Source organism: Trifolium pratense, linkage group LG6 (genome assembly GCF_020283565.1).
Source record: "Trifolium pratense cultivar HEN17-A07 linkage group LG6, ARS_RC_1.1, whole genome shotgun sequence".
Classification (NCBI taxonomy): domain Eukaryota; kingdom Viridiplantae; phylum Streptophyta; class Magnoliopsida; order Fabales; family Fabaceae; genus Trifolium; species Trifolium pratense.
The window spans coordinates 28,493,358-28,511,890 of NC_060064.1; the positions used below are offsets into that span (position 1 = coordinate 28,493,358).

Genomic DNA, 18,533 nt, shown 5'->3' on the forward strand with positions numbered 1-18,533 from the left:
TTATCAATTAAGGAGAAGACATAAAAATAGTACCCTATTACTGTTGGCAAGTGTGAGTCATTACATACAAAACGGAGATTTAACACTTTATAAGTGAGATGACCTATAAACCTAACATTTTAAGATTTTGGGTTAAAAGTATGGTGTCCAACTTACTTGTAGAGTTGTTCTTACTGTGTAGGAAAGTTGGTCTTACCCAACTTTCCATTTTTAGGGGAAAATGAGAGCAAATAAAACGCTCTTGTTCGTATTCACAAATGTCGCAGAATAATCACCCAACACAGGGAAAACACAATTTGTACATTGCAGTTTGAAAGCAATTTAAGAGCTTTTGTTTGATTAGCCATAAAGTTCTCAATAATCATGGTTCAATAGTCCCTCATTGATCGATATAACATTCTCAATCATCATCAACGATAGGTTATACACCGTTTAACCAGAAACATTTGAAAATAACATATATGAAGATAATTGAGAGAAGAGAGGAGGATGAATGATGGAAAGGAACGAGTGAATTCAATTTATAGACTCCAACAAGATAAATAATTCGCCAAGAAAAAAGAAGGCATCTCTCCAAAGGCCAATAAAAAAAGGTCACCAATTAAGATTCTAAAACCTGGTTCGAGTTTTAAAACCCAAAACCTCAAAAATATTGTTCGAGTTTTAAAACTCAAACAAGATATTTTTAAATTTTGATAGAGCGCACGAGAATTCTACCTAGAGCTAAAATAATTTCCCTCAAATCAGACTATAAAAGTTGAAGCTGACTTGTTCCCACCCTAAGTAGATTTGTTAGAATTAATTACTACTTAGACCCCATTATAATAATCATATCATAATCAATTAAAAACGTTTCTTCCCATTATAAACCTGAAACCTTTCCCATGCAGCTAGCCATACTATTCATGTTCCTAACTTTTTGTTACCACATAAATATTTCCCTCAAAAACAAAACCACATTATCTCAACACACTTTTATTAACTTCACGTGACATGTTTCTCTGCTTATTCACAATCACAAACTCACACACACTAAGATTTTCTCACCCCAACATTACATTAATATAACCAATTCATCACATTTTCCATTCTAAATCCAATAAGAAAAAACATGTCTTATCTCTTACTCCTTCTCCTAAAGCTACAAATATTTCTCATATTTTCTACTCAATCTCTTTCCTTTAACAATGAACTTGACACTTTAATTGCAATCAAACACTCTTTAGACCCAGAAAACATTGTCTTAACATCATGGAACATTCATTCTGATCCATGTAGTGGAACTTTTGAAGGTGTGGCATGTAATGAACAAGGTCTTGTTACTAATATTTCACTTCAAGGAAAAGGTTTAACTGGTAAAATACCATCAGTGATTGGTAATCTTAAGAGTTTAACTGGTCTTTACCTTCATTTCAATGGTTTAAATGGAATTTTACCTAAGGAAATTGCAGGATTAACTCAGCTTAGTGATTTGTATCTTAATGTAAATAATTTCTCTGGTTTTATCCCTCATGAGATTGGTAACATGTCAAATCTTCAAGGTTAGTTGCTCTTCTTTTTTTTCTTTTATAATTTTTTTTTCTTTTGTAATTTTGTTTGAAATTGAAAGAGCTTTTTTAATTTATTTTTTAATCATTGCAGTTCTTATTTGTTAGTTTATCTTTGAAAATTAATTAATTAAGTGGTTAAGGAAAATTATGTGCATGGATCAATTTATTTGAGTTTAATTATCTACTAACATGGGAGAACAAACTTATGAAAACAACTTACGACAATCTTCTGTGTATACGTAAGTGTTTATCATGATGAGTGATTGTGTTATAAGCTGCAAATAAGTTGTTTATCCAAACAGTTCTTATGTAATTTATTTTTCTTTAGTATACATAAGTGTTTATCATGATAATTTATTTTTTCTATTGTAATTTTGTTTTCAAAGAAGTTTTATTATTATTTTTTTATAATTGCAGTTCTTATTTGTTAGCTTATCTTTGAAAATGAATTAAGTGGTTAAGGAAAATTATGTCCTTTTTGGTGTATTTGGCCATTTGGTTATTTTGGGTAATTCCACAATCACATGTTATCATGTTTGTTCATTTGAGTACTTTGGGTGATTTTTCATTTGTCTCTTTCTCTCTGTTTTCTTTTTGTTATTTATTGTTTTTTTTCTTAGAATATATTTAATTACTTGTTTTCTTTCTTATTTTCTCATTAGTTAATAATTATATTTCATTTATTCTGTCATTTAGAAATTAGAACACTTTTGCTGGAGATGAAAAGAGTATGTATGAAATGATAGCAGGAGGGAAACACTAGAGAAAGATTGATTGAATAAAACATACAAAACTTTATTAAACTCCATATGTGAATAATTCTGGATTTGGATTTCATGCATTTTGGCCGGTTCACGGACAAAAGTTTTGGTTTTGCTATATAGAAAAGTTTAGCGGCGCAACTTGTTGTCCGTCTACCTTTTATTGTTGTTTGATTCTTTTCCTCAAAATAGCTCAAGATATTTTCTAATCTGTAAGAGCTTACAGTTTTGCAGCTTTGTTATAATGAGCTTAATGGAAGTATACCTACCGAGCTAGGAAAATTAAAACGGCTAAGCGTTCTTGCGCTCCAATATAATCACTTAAGTGGCGCAATTCCTGCAAGTTTGGGTGAGCTAGAGACCCTAGAAAGATTGGATCTCAGCTTCAATACCCTTTTTGGTCCAGTTCCAGTGACATTAACTTATCCGCCTAAACTACAGACTCTTGATATTCGAAACAATTCACTATCCGGCAGTGTCCCTACAGGTAATCAGTCATTACGAAACACTGACACAAACACCAGACACGGCACTCACACTGACATGTAGGCACAGATATTGATTCGAGACATAGAAGTGATTGAATGTAACCACTTGCGTCAGAGTTATGTTGGCATCGGAACTGACACATGTCGGACACCAGACACATCTTTAGTCCTAAATGTCGGTGCTAAATATAGGGGATTATGGATTACTTAGCTTACCATGTTGATTTTATTTTGTATGTCGGGCACTGACACGTGTCGGACACCAGACACGTCTTTAATCCTAATTGTCGGTGCTACATATAAGGGATTATGGTTTATTTAGCTTACCATATTGATTTTATGAAAACTTGAATTTATTTTGTCTACTTTATGTAACAATGCAGCACTGCAAAGATTGAAAGGAGGGTTACAGTATTCTAACAATCATGGTTTATGTGGAACTGGATTTTCCGATTTAGATTCTTGTCAAATAGTAAGCAATTCAGATCCAATTAGACCAGAACCATATGAACCAAGTAAAAATTCAACAATTGGTTTTCCAGTATCACCTGAAATAATGGCGAAAAAATGTGGTAATGCCGGTTGTAGAAAGCGGTCAGAATCTTCGACAGTTGGTTTAGTTTTTGCGGTGATTGGCGTTGTTATTGTTTCTTCTGTTGCTGGACTTTTTCTGATCTTGCGGTACCGCCGTGAAAACAGAAAATTGGAAACACTGCTGAAATTTCTAATATCTCGCTTAGTACTGACAAGATCAAGGAAGTATACAGGAAAAACGTGTCGCCACTTATAAGTTTGGAGTATTCCAGTGGATGGGATCCATTATCCAAAGATCTCGGTTATTCTCAGGAATTTCTCCAGAGTTTTATGTTTAATCTCGAAGAAGTAGATCGCGCAACTCAATGTTTCTCAGAGATGAATTTATTGGCGAAGAATAATATATCAGCTAACTATAGAGGAATCTTGAGAGATGGATCTGTTGTGGTTATAAAGTGCATTGCCAAGACAAGCTGCAAGTCTGATGAAACCGAATTCTTGAAAGGTTTGAAATTATTAACTTCATTAAAGCACGGAAATCTTGTTCGGTTGAGAGGCTTTTGCTGTTCGAAAGGCCGCGGAGAATGTTTTCTGGTTTATGATTTTGTGTCAAATGGGAGTTTGTCAAAGTATCTTGATGTTAAAAGAGGAAGTGCTGAGGTACTTGAATGGTCCACTAGAGTGTCCATAATCCATGGTATTGCCAAAGGTTAGATTTTCTATGCATCCTCTCTCGAATTAAGTTAACGCTTACCAGGATTGTTTCAGTCAAGGTTCGAAATCGGGTTCACCTGAACTATTCGATCTTAACTGAAGTTCAATAACCACTTTGGTTCAATTTGCTTCCAAATTAAATCAATGCAAGCTTATTATCAAATTAAACTTTTCATAATGTCTATTGAAACCTGACAAAATTTTCTACTATATCAAATTTGGAAAACGATAATGGAAAAAATGTCAACTACTATATTTCGGTATTATTAGGCTGGCTATCTTAACACATTGTCTGATTGTGTCCAATTCAGGTATTGGTTATCTGCATGGAAATAAAGGAAGCAAACATTCTCTAGTTCATCAGAATATATCAGCTGAAAAAGTACTTCTCGATTATCGATACAATTCCTTACTTGCAGATTCAGGATTGCACAAACTCCTTGCAGATGATGTTGTTTTCTCCACCCTCAAAGCTAGTGCTGCTATGGGGTATCTGGCACCCGAATACACAACAACCGGCCGTTTCACTGAAAAGAGTGACGTGTACGCTTTTGGCGTGATAGTTTTCCAGCTTCTCACTGGAAAACATGATATCACTCATTTAAGTCGACAATCGTTGGAAAGTGGTGGTTTGAAAGATATTATCGATGAGAATCTTGAAGGGAAGTTCTTAGAATCAGAGGCAGAGAAATTGGCGGGACTTGCTTTGGTTTGCACCGATGAATCTCCTCATCTCCGACCGACTATGGAGAATGTAATGGCAGATTTGAGTGATAAGTGGTAAGCATTTCAAGAAGAAGAATAGTATTTTACCTAAAGTTGTTGTAAAATAGTAGTATATATGTTTTCCTAGAATGACAATTATGTTTATATTGTTTTATATTATAGTTGAGAACATGTAGTGTTGAGGGAGATAATGTACAGAAGGAACGTTGCCTTCCAGGTTTAGAATGGGAAATGATAACCCATATATAAATATTTTATATCTATTGTATGAAATAAGTGGTGTGAAATAATGTACAAGAATAATATGCATTGTATGAAGTTTTTTTATCAGATGCAATGTATGAAGTTCGAACTCTGATTGAAAACGCATATAGGTTTGTAATGAGGACGAATATTAATCAGAGAGATGAACACGGTTGAAAGACTTGTATTATCCCAAACCAGTCTCCCGTATGGGATTTATCCTCTTAAGCGTGATTTGAGTGGTCCGATAGATGTAGTTTGATACCAGGTGGCGCAACAAATTTTGGGTAGGGTATGTTATCATCTTAAAATCTCACAAAACCCTGCAAAAAACTTTGTAAGGTGGTGAATGTCTTCACTTATAAACATATGTTCAGGTTTGATCTTATCTAATGTTAGACTTTTAACAACATGAATCGTGGATCATTGTATCACCAAATGCTTCCTTCCGTGAGAACTACCACCGTCTTTGGGACTCAGAGGAAGTTAGGTTTAGGGAGAGATGTTGAGATTGCGAATATTGTTCCAAATGTCTAAGAGGTGTTGTTACCCCTAAACTAAATAAGTTGTAAGCAGAGAATGATAAACATCCGAATTTAGGGTCAGCCGAATGTGAGATAGTCGAATCTCTCTCAATTTCATAGAGGTTCACAAAGGCCGTGAAAGTGTCAAAATTAGTCAAAGCTAAGTAGAACTTGAAAATTTACTCGTGTCCTATGTTTATAGTGCAACTAACTGCTGAAGCATACCAACAATATTATAGCTTATTATATGCACTTATACATTATTTTAGGTTGTGTTGTAAAAATAGTTTATACATATGCGCTTATATGATAAATGCTTGTGCTATAAGCAGTGGCGGATCTTGAGTCATTGGCCACGTTTTTTGTTGTTTGGTTAATACGACTAGTGTTTTTGTCTATAAGTAATACAGTTATACATTTCATTCAACATACACAATCAAACAAACAAACTATTTTCACAATTTTATAATTGTACCTTCCTACTTTACTTTTAATTTATGCATTTTTTTTAGTTTAGTAGCTCATAAAAATATGAGACAAATCATGTTATTTAAATATGAATTTAATTTATATGCACCGTCGGTGTAAAGTTATTTTACACATGCGTCCAATAAAAAACCGACACATCATATATGGTCATTAAAAACACATGATTTGTCACATTCATTAAATGATGTGGCAACATGTCATTGAATGTATGTGTAAAAATAATTTACACCGACGGTGCACAACAATTAAACTCTTTAAATATATCCAACGCTATAGAATATTATAAATATTATACTCATCTTATTTTAAAAACTCTCCTTAAGTTTTGTTATGAGACAAATCAATAAGAAAATCCATTTTTTCCAAAAGCAATTATGTTATTTATGATTTTTTTACTAACGATCTCAACATTTCTGTAAATTGAGTTAAATTTGTGGACAATACAAAATTAACTTTAATTGAAAAACCAAACAAAGGATTATAGTAAGAGATTAGACGCGAAGCTCGATCCATTGCAGTCACTTCCCAGTTCACTGTTGAGTTTTCACAATAAAACTCGATCCAAACAAAAAAAGAGTACAAAAATGCGAAGCGATGGGATCTTAGGAAACAGAAATGAGCAAGTAATAAGAGTCAAAGGCAGCACAAGTAAACGAATAAAGTGGTTGAAGAGAAGAGAACGATGGTTGGTAGTACTTGGCGTCATTCTTCACGCTATTTACATGCTCAGCATTTTCGATATATACTTCAAATCTCCTATTGTTCATGGCGTTGATCCTGTTCCTCCTCGATTTTCTGCCCCTGCTAAACGCCTCGTTCTACTAGTTGGTATGCTCTAACTAAAAATCCATACACTCATGCACACCAACTGTTTGATGTTTTGTTTATTTCACTTTTGGAACGATTAGTTGTTGTAAAATACTAGAATGACAGTCTTTAAGTAAGTGGTCATTGATTTGATTCATGATTGATAGATAGTTGGGTTAGTAAGTATGTGATTAGTGGTTTGATTTCTGACCATTGTGTATCGAAAAGTATTTGTTAAGATCAGCTAATCACTTGTTTGGATTGATACAATTGTGAGACTGTTTGAGAGAGTTTATGGAAGTAACTTATTTATCACATCACAATAAGTTGTTTTCAGCAAGGGTATGAGCATTTAATATGAGACAACATATTCTAAATGACATTTAATATGAGACAAAAGGGGTATGAGCATTGAGCAGTAAGTAATGAAATTTTGACATGTTGAATTTGGATACAGCTGATGGTTTGCGTGCTGACAAGTTCTATGAGCCTGATGCGGAAGGGAATTACAGAGCACCGTTTTTGAGAAGCGTAATTAAAAATCAAGGACGTTGGGGGGTTTCTCATGCTCGCCCTCCTACTGAGTCGAGGCCTGGTCATGTTTCCATAATTGCTGGCTTCTATGAAGATCCCAGTGCAGTTTTGAAAGGTCCGTGTTATTTTTTTCCTTTATGTTTTGATATTCAACAGAAACACAGGGGAGTGAGATGGATTGGAGGGATATTACTATTGTTTTGATATTTTATTGCTGAAAAACGAAGAAAAAGACTAATTTTATATTATATTTTGAAAACCCTACATACGAACATAGCCAGCAACTTAGATGGTTGACTAGGCTTGACTATATTATACTGCCTAGTGTCTACTAAAAGATTGATTTTGGTTTGTTGCAGGTTGGAAGGCTAATCCTGTTGAGTTTGATTCAGTGTTTAACAGAAGTCGTCATACGATTTCTTATGGAAGTCCTGACATAGTTCCAATTTTCTGTGGTGCTTTGCAGCATAGCACATGGGATACCTATCCACACGAGTTTGAAGACTTTGCAACTGGTACTGATTTGAGTTCCACAATATTTTTTCAATATGTGCTGTTACTTTCAATAACGAATAGAACCTTTCCCATAAATTTTTGTTTTGAGTTACATAACATGGACCTCACGTAATAACTTAAAGTTTTGGGACAATTGGTTCTTCATTTCTATGAATTACAGCATAATTGAATTGTTTGATCCATGTGGCAAACTCCCCTTAATACAATTTTTTTTTCTGTTTTTTTATTTATTTAAAAATTATCAACTCAAGTGGTCCATTTTGTATTTCCATTAAAACTTATCCTTGTCTTTTCATTTCTTGGTACCAAATCACTAAACTTGTTTAGAATTTAAATACATCATTTTCGATACAAGGTTTCGTTTCTGAAACATATTTTTACCTAGCTAGTACTTCTTGAATTTATAGCTATTGAATTGTAGACCATATATGTTATTTTTTTGACAAAGACCATATATGTTATTTAATTACTACTATATATGTTAATTAATTACTATTTTGTTTTAAAAAAGATTTATACTATTTCACTCAATAACATAGCACATAGTTTCTGTAATATTTTTAGACAATTTGATTGCACACTGTCTCCTTAAAAAATGTTTCGAATATATGAAATGTACCTCTAGTACCTCTAGATTATCTCCTTGGATTAGTTTTCAAATTTCTTTATATTTGTGCTATTGTTTGCTTAGCATTAGGAGTCTGGTATAATTTTGTGTACTGCTTAGTTTTTTTGTTTCAAACCCTAATTTTAATTCAAAGTCTTTCTTAGAATTTTGGTTCTATACTTAACTCAAGCCCACATAACTAACTTGTAAATTGAGGAGTACACAAATCTTATTACCATTACCCGTGTCATATATGTCTAGTTGCTGTGAGACTCTCACAAAACCTCTCTCACACACAAGACTGGACATCTGGGGCGTGGACTAGTGGGGGCGTAATAATAGATCTCTATTTTCCCTCATGCCCAAGACCATATGAGTGGAATTACAAATTTTCCCTCACGCCCAAGACTTTTGAAGTTATTTAAAAACTAGAAAGTTAAAAAATTTGGCCTTATTTAATTCTAATTGTACAAATATTGAGAATTATTTCAAACATTGGTGCTTTATAAAACTTTCTTGGCGGTAAAATTGTACAGTAGTCTACTCAAAGTGCTATCTTAACGGTTTTTGATATGGCTAATTAGGAATTTAAGAAAATAAAAGTATTGCGAAGCTATTTATTATATTGATCAATCCTAATTTTCATAAATTTAGTACTTTGATTTCTTAATGCAGATGCATCGTTCCTGGACTTGTGGTCTCTTGATCAATTTAAAAACCTTCTTAATCGATCCAATGAAGACCCAAAACTAAAGGAGTTGCTGCAGCAGGAGAATCTTGTCGTATTCCTGCACCTACTTGGATGTGACTCTAATGGTCATGCTCATAGGCCGTTCTCATCTATTTATCTCAACAATGTTAAAGTTGTTGACCATGTAGCTGAAAGTGTATATAATCTTGTTCAAGATTATTTCAAGGATAATCTTACATCGTATGTTTTCACAGCAGATCATGGAATGAGTGACAAAGGTTGCAACACTTTTTTATAATCTTTACGACTGCATATTCTTTTCTGTTAAAATTTTTGAAGCAATAGTTTGTCAAGAGAATCTCCCAAGATAGACTAATTTCTGCTATTATTAGCACTTTTATTTAGTTACTTATTTCATTTCTCTTCGTAGGAAGTCACGGAGATGGGCATCCTACAAACACTGATACTCCCCTTGTTGCATGGGGAGCTGGTGTTAAACATCCAATGCCAACATCTAGCAACAACCATTCTGATTGCGGTTTTAGGTTTGTTGACGACCATGTGCATGACACGCCAACGCCAATTGAATGGGGCTTGCATGGGATTGAAAGGGTGGATGTCAATCAGGCTGATATTGCACCACTCATGGTTGTAACTTTTCCTAGAGGGTTTATGTTCAAATCATGATGCGTATCTCTTTATCCATCTTTAGGTTTCATTATCTGATGTATTTGTTTAATTCTATTACAGTCTACATTACTTGGTCTTCCATGTCCTGTTAATTCAGTCGGTATTCTACCACGAGATTACATTAACATGACCAAGGTATTTTCCTTTAGTTTTGATTGATAATGGACTTCTTGATTTCAGTGAACAGCATGTTAATGTGCTTTTGTTCAGTGTTTTCATTGGAATATTATGTAATTTCTATGGACTGACCATCATTCTACTTGTGGTGAGAGGATAGGAAACTAAAAGTCTAATCAGTGGATCCTCTGACTAAGATTTAATGTATACTATGTTCCAGGCTGAAGAAGTTGAAGCTGTTCTATCCAATACAAAGGAAATACTGAACCAGTTTCTTCGTAAATCACGTATCCTTCACATAACTGATTTTTTGTATTTGATATGTAGTGATTTTTCCTTGTCTCTAGCATGGCATCTTCCATTTTGGTATACAAAATGAATTTACCTTTTTTTTCCCATGTAAACAAGAATATGCCAAAGGGGTAACCAAAATTTGAAAAATGTAAAGAATTCAGCAGCCAATTTATGAGATATATGTTATTATGTAAGAAAATAATAGAAATTATGTTTCTTTCTTGAAGATAATGTAAAAGCAAAATGGATTGAAGAATATTGATTTCATTAACAACTTCAGATATAAAGCAGTCACATTTGTTGTACTTTAAACCTTTCAAACCACTGTCTCATTATTCTTCAATATTGGACAAAATTGAGGGTCTGATATTGGCTAAAGATTACGATGCTGCAATGAACTTATCCGAAAACCTTAGAAGTTTAGCATTGCAAGGACTTCACTATTTTCAGACTTATGACTGGCTGATGCTCATGTCTGTAATTACCCTTGGGTATGTTGGTTGGATGATCTACCTTGTTCTTCACGTGCTGCAGTCTTATACTTCACTGCCAGGAAATGTTTTTGGAATGGAGCGAGCAGCTGAGAGAAATAGCCATGGAAAAGTAATGTTTGTGAGAGCTTAGTTTTACCAATAATTTTTTTTAATCAATAGTTTTACCAATATCTTATCAACTTTGTTTTCAAAAAAAAAAAAAATATCTTATCAACTTTGTGTGAGCTGCTATTAATAAAGGAACTTTATGGAGAGTGCAGATATTTATATATATGATTTTTTTTTTAATTATAAGGAAATTCTTAGATGAAAAAACTTATTTTTTACTGATTTACTGTTCATGCAAGCATTATTAATAATCTAAGCTACCTTCTTTTGCAGATATATCTATGTGGATGTATCGTGACTGGAATGCTTTGTTTGCTATTTTTGCTGGAGCATTCTCCTCCTCTTTACCATGCATACATGATAATGACATCATTTCTATGGGTTCAAATAATTAGTGAATACCAGTTTATAAAGGCATTATGGAAACACTTATTTGAAAGAAGAAAGAATCAAGTTATTAAGCTGCTTGCCACTGCTGCTGTTTCATTTTTCATTGCTGAGTTCTTGGTATGTATTTTTTCCATAATATTGTCTAACCTAGCAGTTGAATTGTTCAGAATAACTGCTTGCTTTCACAATGGGGATGTACAAATACACACACACACACACACACTAGCGAGTATCTCAATTAATAAAAAGAGATAATAATCCTAATTATGGATATAGTCAAACATAAGTAAAGTTCTGTTTCATCTGATGAGATATTTGGTGTGCATTGCAGGTTAACAGCTTCACTGACAGGAAACTCTATACTGGATGTTTTTTAATTGCTGGGGCCACAGCTTCATTTTATCTCTTTAAATCAATTCCCTGGAGATCTGGCATACCGATATATGTCTGCATTGCATGTTGGTTTTTGTCTATTTTCACATTGATGCCAGCAGAAATTCCTGACAATAATCTATTAGTGTAAGTCACTTCTACTGAATCTATAATTAACACACTGGTAGCAGAAGTGCTGAGTCGGCACTTTCTGATGTAAAATCCATTAGGTAGCTATATTGTTATGCATATTTTGCTGTTTTATATAGACCTGTGTATACTGTATTTTTTGGATGATCGTTCATTCTGCGCAAAATACGGAAACCCTTGTAATATGATTCTTTGTAGATTTATTTATCTAATTTCGCATTGAATATTTAAAATTACACATTAAGTTACCTTCATTCCTTTTCATCTTTATTACTTGATTGACCCTTGAATCCATACAACATTGTTGAACATATCAAATTATTGTGTTTGCAGAGTTAGTAGTGGCGCTGTTATTATCATTATAGGAATAGCTGCAAGGTGGCTAGCTTTACATGCTGGCAGGAGGAAGTATTGGCTAAGTATGTGCAATTGTGAACTGAAAAATCCCAAAGATTCAATCCTATTTTACATTCAGGTTCAACTCATGACTATTTTGCCATTTGTGTTTGAATTTTAGTTATGCATAATATCTGATAAACCCACTGATTACTGTCTGTTGTCTATCCCCAGGCTTTTTTGGTCGCCTTATCTTCGCTCATGGTGTACTTATCAACTTCTCACAGAACTGAAAAGCAAGAGTTGCTTGCATTTCACCAGTTAATAAATTGGAGTGTTGCTGGTATAGTTTTGACGTTTCATTCTTCTCCTTTTCTTTAATTTCTTAATCCCATGTTGTGTCACACAGATCTACTTGTTCCTTGTATTAGATAGCTTACTGATTAGTTTTTGAGTAGCAGCTTCGCTTTAGTTGCTGTAGTTTTGGTCTAGAATATTCTAGTTTCAGTTATCAAATTAGGATGTTAGAGCCTTTAGTCTTATTTTGTAATTAACCATTATGTCGTAACAACAGTCTCCTACTTGAAAGAGCCCCTCCAAGACTAACAGATTTTCCTAAAAAGGATTTTTTGCTGGTCACTCTATTCCAATGTTAGTCTGCTTTTTCAAATCTACAGGAAATGAAGACATTGATTTTTTTTTTTTATAGCTTTAGGATTCAACAACCCACCTGTAAAAAATTATGATTAATCCAAAACAAAAATCCATTGAAAACATGTTCCAGACAACATTTGTTTACTTCTGATACAAACATGTTTAGAACAAAAAATTGAAATGGGATTGTATAGAAAAAGGGATTTAACAACACAAAAGAGAATGCCACTGTCATGATACTCTGGTTCAGTATACATTAAAAACCTCATTTAGAAAATAGAACACAACTAAAAAATGATTTAGAAATTGATCTGGAAAAACATGCAACAAAAATGGAACGCATATCTTGAAAACGGTCTCAAGTGCTTGGGACAGAGAGTCAGAGACAATGACGGCTAACAGTACTCAGAGACATATTGAAAGGAGCAGTGGAGTTGTGGAGGAGAGTACGGCAGTGTTACAGCATACAGGTGGTGTTTTTTATTTTAGAATGTTGAAGATAAACTCTTCAAAAAGAGATTAGTAATTTCTCTAATTGTACAACCGGTTACCAGTAATAGGAATAAAAAAAAGTGGATGATGTGGGTAATTATTATTGGAGTGTGTTAGAGGATGTGACCTAGCATTTCTCTACTTCTAAATTAACTGTGCTGCATAAAGTATTTAAATGGAAGATTCAGTGCTGACCCTAGCATTTCTCTTCTTTAGGTTTTTCCATGGTACTCCCACTGTTTTCAGAAAATAGCATCTTATCTCGGCTTACTTCCATATTCCTTGGCTTTGCACCTCCATTCCTTCTTCTGTCCATTGGGTATTTTTCTTTCACCAATCCATTTTTAGTTGCTCTCCGACTCTCTTGTTGATTTAATGATGCATAAGTTTTTACCCTTTCTATCTTGAAACATGTGCAGATATGAAGCTGTATTCTACGCTGCACTTGGTCTTGTACTTATGGCGTGGATACTCTTTGAAAATACACTTTTCAACTTAAATATTATGAACACATCATCAAGTTCCACTAAAAATGTTACGAATCATCTCATCCTTGGTTATGATAATAGATCTTTGCAGCTCTCTGATGTGAGAATCCCATTGGTCTTTGTAAGTTTTATTCTTCCCTGTCTTTTTTCCTTCATTACTTAGTTAAATTTGAACATCCTTTTATTTTGTGTAAGTAAATTAAATTAGCCCTGCATAAAGCTTCATGAAATATTCTGTTTAACCTTAATATTGACTGATTGAATTTTTAAAATGGGATGGAATATTCTGTTTAACCTTAATAATTATCCGTGGTTTTCTTTTCATAGCTTTTGCAACTTGTAAGCCTGAAATAAAATCCAAAGCTCAGTAGTCTCATCTCCTAATTTCTCTGCCCTATCTATTTAATATGTTATCACATCATTCTATGGAGCATTGTCTGAAATTAATCACAAATGGCTAAAAATGACAACCTGGGATGGGTGTGGAGTGTTACCATACATCTTATTCAATAGATTTTGCTAGTATACACCATCTGTGTTTACTTTCGAGGAGTGTGGAGTGTTATTTTGTTTGTAGATTAAGGTTGTTCATCTTTTTTATCATACAGGTTCTCAATTGTGTTTAGTGTATGAGTTACCTTGTATGATGATTAAGGAATAACTAACCTTTTTTTGAATTTAGCAATGTGAAAAAGAATGGGATGAGAATTTACATTTTAAATATTAATATATAATTATATAATGGGTTTGTCTAACATGTGCAATATTGCACATGTTAAAACAACTAAAAATAGTAACTTTTCATTGAAAAACAATAATTATTTATTAAAAAATTAACCATTTAATATAAACTACACAAGTTCCAATACAAACTTACCATTTTAAACTTCTTAACATGTGCAAATTTGCACATGATAGAAAAATCCTTTTATATAATTTATAATTTGGAAGTTCTTTAAAATATCCTTAGGATTGTAGAATTGAATAATAAATTACTGCTAAGGTTGCATTTCTTCTTTCTGATTTTTCTAGATTTATAGTTTCCTATTTGTTAAACTTTCCTTTTTTATTTTCTTTCTCTACCCCTTTCTTGCTCCCTCATTTCTACTTCTGTCTTTTGATGACAATATGTCCAATACACAACTGAATAATTGTACGCATGACTGAAATGTAATCAATTACACGATATAGATAAACAATAGACAATCTGATGCTATATGAGACTGAAGAAATTACATGATATGACATGATTAAAGCATACCCTAATAATACTCAAAGAGTGCTTATTGAGATTTAGGGTCAACCAAAGCATGTAGAATTATGCATAGATTTCTTGTTATATTCATAATATAGATATAGATCAGATAAACTTTAAGTCACTATTTATATAACTGGTACTTATTTGACATGTTCAGAAACTACTAAATCATGCAGATGGTTTTATTCAACATTGCCTTCTTTGGAACGGGAAATTTTGCCAGTATTGCTAGTTTTGAGATTTCATCTGTCTATCGGTTCATTACTGTCTTTAGTGTAAGTGAAAATTGAACTTTGAATTCCTGACTTATTACTTTTAAAAGTTTTGTACTGATATATTTCCTCATAATTGCAGCCATTTCTGATGGCAGCGCTGCTTATCTTCAAGTTATTTATACCCTTCGTACTTGTAATGTAAGTGCACTTTACTAGTAAATGCAACCTATTTATAACCATCCCTCGAGTATACATCTTTGAGACTTCCTAAAATAGATGGGAAGTCCTTTCTTGCTGAAAAAGCATCTTAAATAAAAGATGTGTGATCATATTAGCTTCTTAAGCTATGGATTTTCCCATGATTGAGTGTCACCATTATTCTTTTAAAAAAAAAAAAGGGAGGAACAATTTTTTCGAAAAGATAGATTTATTCATCCACTTTAAGACTGATAGCATCTTGAATACATCTGTTTCTTGCATTTAATCTGATGGAACAAAACATGATAAACTTTATAATAACCTCCTTTTTTCCCAAAACTAAAGAAGGAAAAAATTGTGTTCAGATGGTACAATCTGGATTGCATAAATATTGTTTCTATGGTACATATTTCATAAATAATGTTTTCTGGATTACTTTGAAGTTGTGACATTTATATCTTGTGTTTCTTATAACTTGTTATGACTTGGAACCATTGTCGTGGTTCTATATATTTATTACTATTCATTTAATATTACTTGCAATGAACGGAACTGCAGATGTGCATTTAGTGCAATAACCAAACTTAACCAAGTTCCAAGGATGGGATGCTACTTTCTTGTCATATTATTCTCCGACGTGATGACCATTCACTTTTTCTTCCTGGTATACCATCCTTTTCTTTATAATTCATTTTGTATATGTTTAGTGATAAAAAAATTATGGTCATTGATAATACGAAAGAGAAAAGGGTTTGAAATACAGTCAGGAGAAGAGACTACGTAAAATGTTGGAAGCTGACAACCTATTACTTTTTAGTACATTTAGAATGAAACATATACATAGGTAACTTGTCAACCAATGATCTTATAGTTATGAATTAATATTTCCCTTATTATCATCCTTAATTTCAGGTTCACAACTTGGATTTACCGTACTTTTCTACTTGTCTTTTATTATAATTCTGATACTTGACATGCTACTCGTTTAATTCAAGAGACCAACGATATTTGTCACCCAAAATGATTGAAATACCCTAATTCTAACTTAAGTATAACCAATAATCATTAACAGTGTGTCAAAGTCGGATTTTGTGGTGCTAAATAATCATATCTGCTGGATCCATGCCATGAAGATATTTTTCTGTTATACTAATACCCAAATTGATGGTTGGCAGGTTCGGAACACCGGAAGTTGGATGGAAATTGGAAATAGTATCAGTCATTTTGGTATCGTGAGTGCCCAAGTTGTTTTTGTTTTGTTACTATTTGCCCTCACAAATACATACACAAAAAACATTCAATGTAATTCATCAGTGCCAGCCACACGTAAGGCAAATTAGGATTAATAAAAATGAGATATCTTGGTTCCAAATCATTCTTATCATCAGGGATGACGAATATACTCATTTCTTGGTGGTGCCCTTGATGGTTTTATGACCAACCTGATATATGTTTCTACCGTGGCTAACTTTCATTTGGAATTTCGGGTGCCGCTGAACTTGATACAGCTGGTGTTGAAATTTTGGAATGTTTGCAGTTTTCAATTTTAGCATTCATTCCCAAATATGGAATTCAAAAATGGGTTTTGAGGTACAATGATGGTGAAGAAAAATCAAGCAAACTTTGTGCCTCGATACAAATTACAGAGAACCTCCATATCTAGGGTTTTTTTTTTTACATACTGCATTTGAGTTGTACACAACTGAGTAGTGGGAAAGTGCAGGTCCAGGTGATTTCGTTGCACTTGCTTGACATGTCCAAATGGAATTTCTGTTCTATGTTATGTATACAGTTAATGTAACTTTGACTTGTTTTTACTCAGCCTTATGAGTGAGTTTATATGATGAGGAATTACTTTATCTTTTCACTTGACTTGCATAGATTTGAATATCATATATGAAAGAGAAGCATATTGAATCAAAAAAGAATATTGAATCGTATACATGAAAAGAGTTTTTTTTTTTTGTCCAAAGATATAGGGTGGAGTACTGCTGACCGGTTAAAATGTAAAACACGAACCCTATCAAGGAAAACGGATTTTTTTTCATATCATGTCGAAGTGTGTTCTGATATGGAAGTCAAAGTTGGATCTTCTTGTTGATTGAATCTTTGTGGGAGTTTCTTTTGGTGCATTAGTGTTTCTCGCACGCACTCTTTGTTTTCATTTTTACTTTTCCGCTACTAAGTAGCGGAGATTATAAAAAAATTGATAAATTTGAAAAAAACACCGTCCTCTACTCAATTAGAGAATTGAGTTCGCTACATAACTAGCTGACATTCCCTATGCATAAAATTTTCAGAATTTTACACTGTCTGCAATTTAAGTAGAGAATTGAGTTTGCTACTTAACTAGCTAACACTATATACATAAAGTTTTTAGGATTTTACATTGTTCTCTACTTAAGTAGAGAACTGTGTTAGGTACTTAACTAGCTAACATTCCATATACATGAATTTTCAGGATTTTACATAATTATGCGTGCGATATTGATGTTTATTCAGATATTACTGCAATGTTTGCCTTCACATTAACTCAAGAATCTTGAGAAACATCAATACCTAAAAAAATGTTAATAACTTACGAAATTGTCTCAATAAAAATAACTTTTTTTCACTCGATGTATTTTAGAAGGTAGGGATGAGCACGGACCCGCAATCCAACCTGATACCGACATAAACCGTCAACACCTGAAAGAATCCGGTCGGGTGTGGGTTGAGTGTCAGGTCAACCGTTGCGAAAAATTGCTCGTGAACGGTTGTATATGAACGCTTTATCAAAATAACATTTATTTATAAATGTTTATTTAAATACTTTATATGCTTATCTATATAAATTTGTTTATATGTGATGTTTATTATGGTCGCAAAAATACTTCTTGCAGGGAATGAATATGAGATAGGAAACATTTTAGATCGTGGGCAATGGAGTGATCAAGTACTTTCCGATCAATCTCCACCTCGTTGACATCTCTACTTTTTTTTTACTCAAACATCGCTACTTACAATATGTTGATAAAAGAGATGTGAAATATACTTTAATATTTTAAATTTGATCCCTTGCGTTTATTTTAGATTTCAATTTGGTCTCTTACG

At 33.2% G+C, this 18,533-nt stretch overlaps 1 protein-coding gene and 1 pseudogene across 2 annotated transcripts; both read left to right on the forward strand.

Annotated features, from left to right (window-relative positions):
- The first annotated feature begins 1,000 nt into the window (after positions 1–1,000).
- On the forward strand, positions 1,001–5,128 carry LOC123890034 (annotated as a pseudogene).
- A 1,215-nt stretch (positions 5,129–6,343) lies between these two features.
- On the forward strand, positions 6,344–17,307 carry LOC123893283 (GPI ethanolamine phosphate transferase 1). Of its 2 annotated transcripts, XM_045943217.1 has the most exons (18): positions 6,344–6,857; positions 7,294–7,485; positions 7,730–7,885; positions 9,169–9,462; positions 9,615–9,832; positions 9,935–10,009; positions 10,212–10,278; positions 10,566–10,888; positions 11,161–11,394; positions 11,609–11,796; positions 12,133–12,274; positions 12,370–12,478; positions 13,498–13,600; positions 13,701–13,890; positions 15,204–15,302; positions 15,382–15,440; positions 15,999–16,104; positions 16,616–17,307. In XM_045943217.1, exons 1-18 carry the CDS (start codon positions 6,614–6,616, stop codon positions 16,778–16,780), a joined length of 2,964 nt encoding a protein of 987 aa, XP_045799173.1. In that variant the 5' UTR covers positions 6,344–6,613; the 3' UTR covers positions 16,781–17,307. The 2 variants fall into 2 exon arrangements, 1 of the variants encoding a protein (XP_045799173.1); XR_006803400.1 differs by lacking the exon at positions 16,616–17,307 and having other exon boundaries at positions 6,370–6,857; positions 15,185–15,302; positions 15,999–16,080.
- The last annotated feature ends 1,226 nt before the right edge of the window (positions 17,308–18,533 follow it).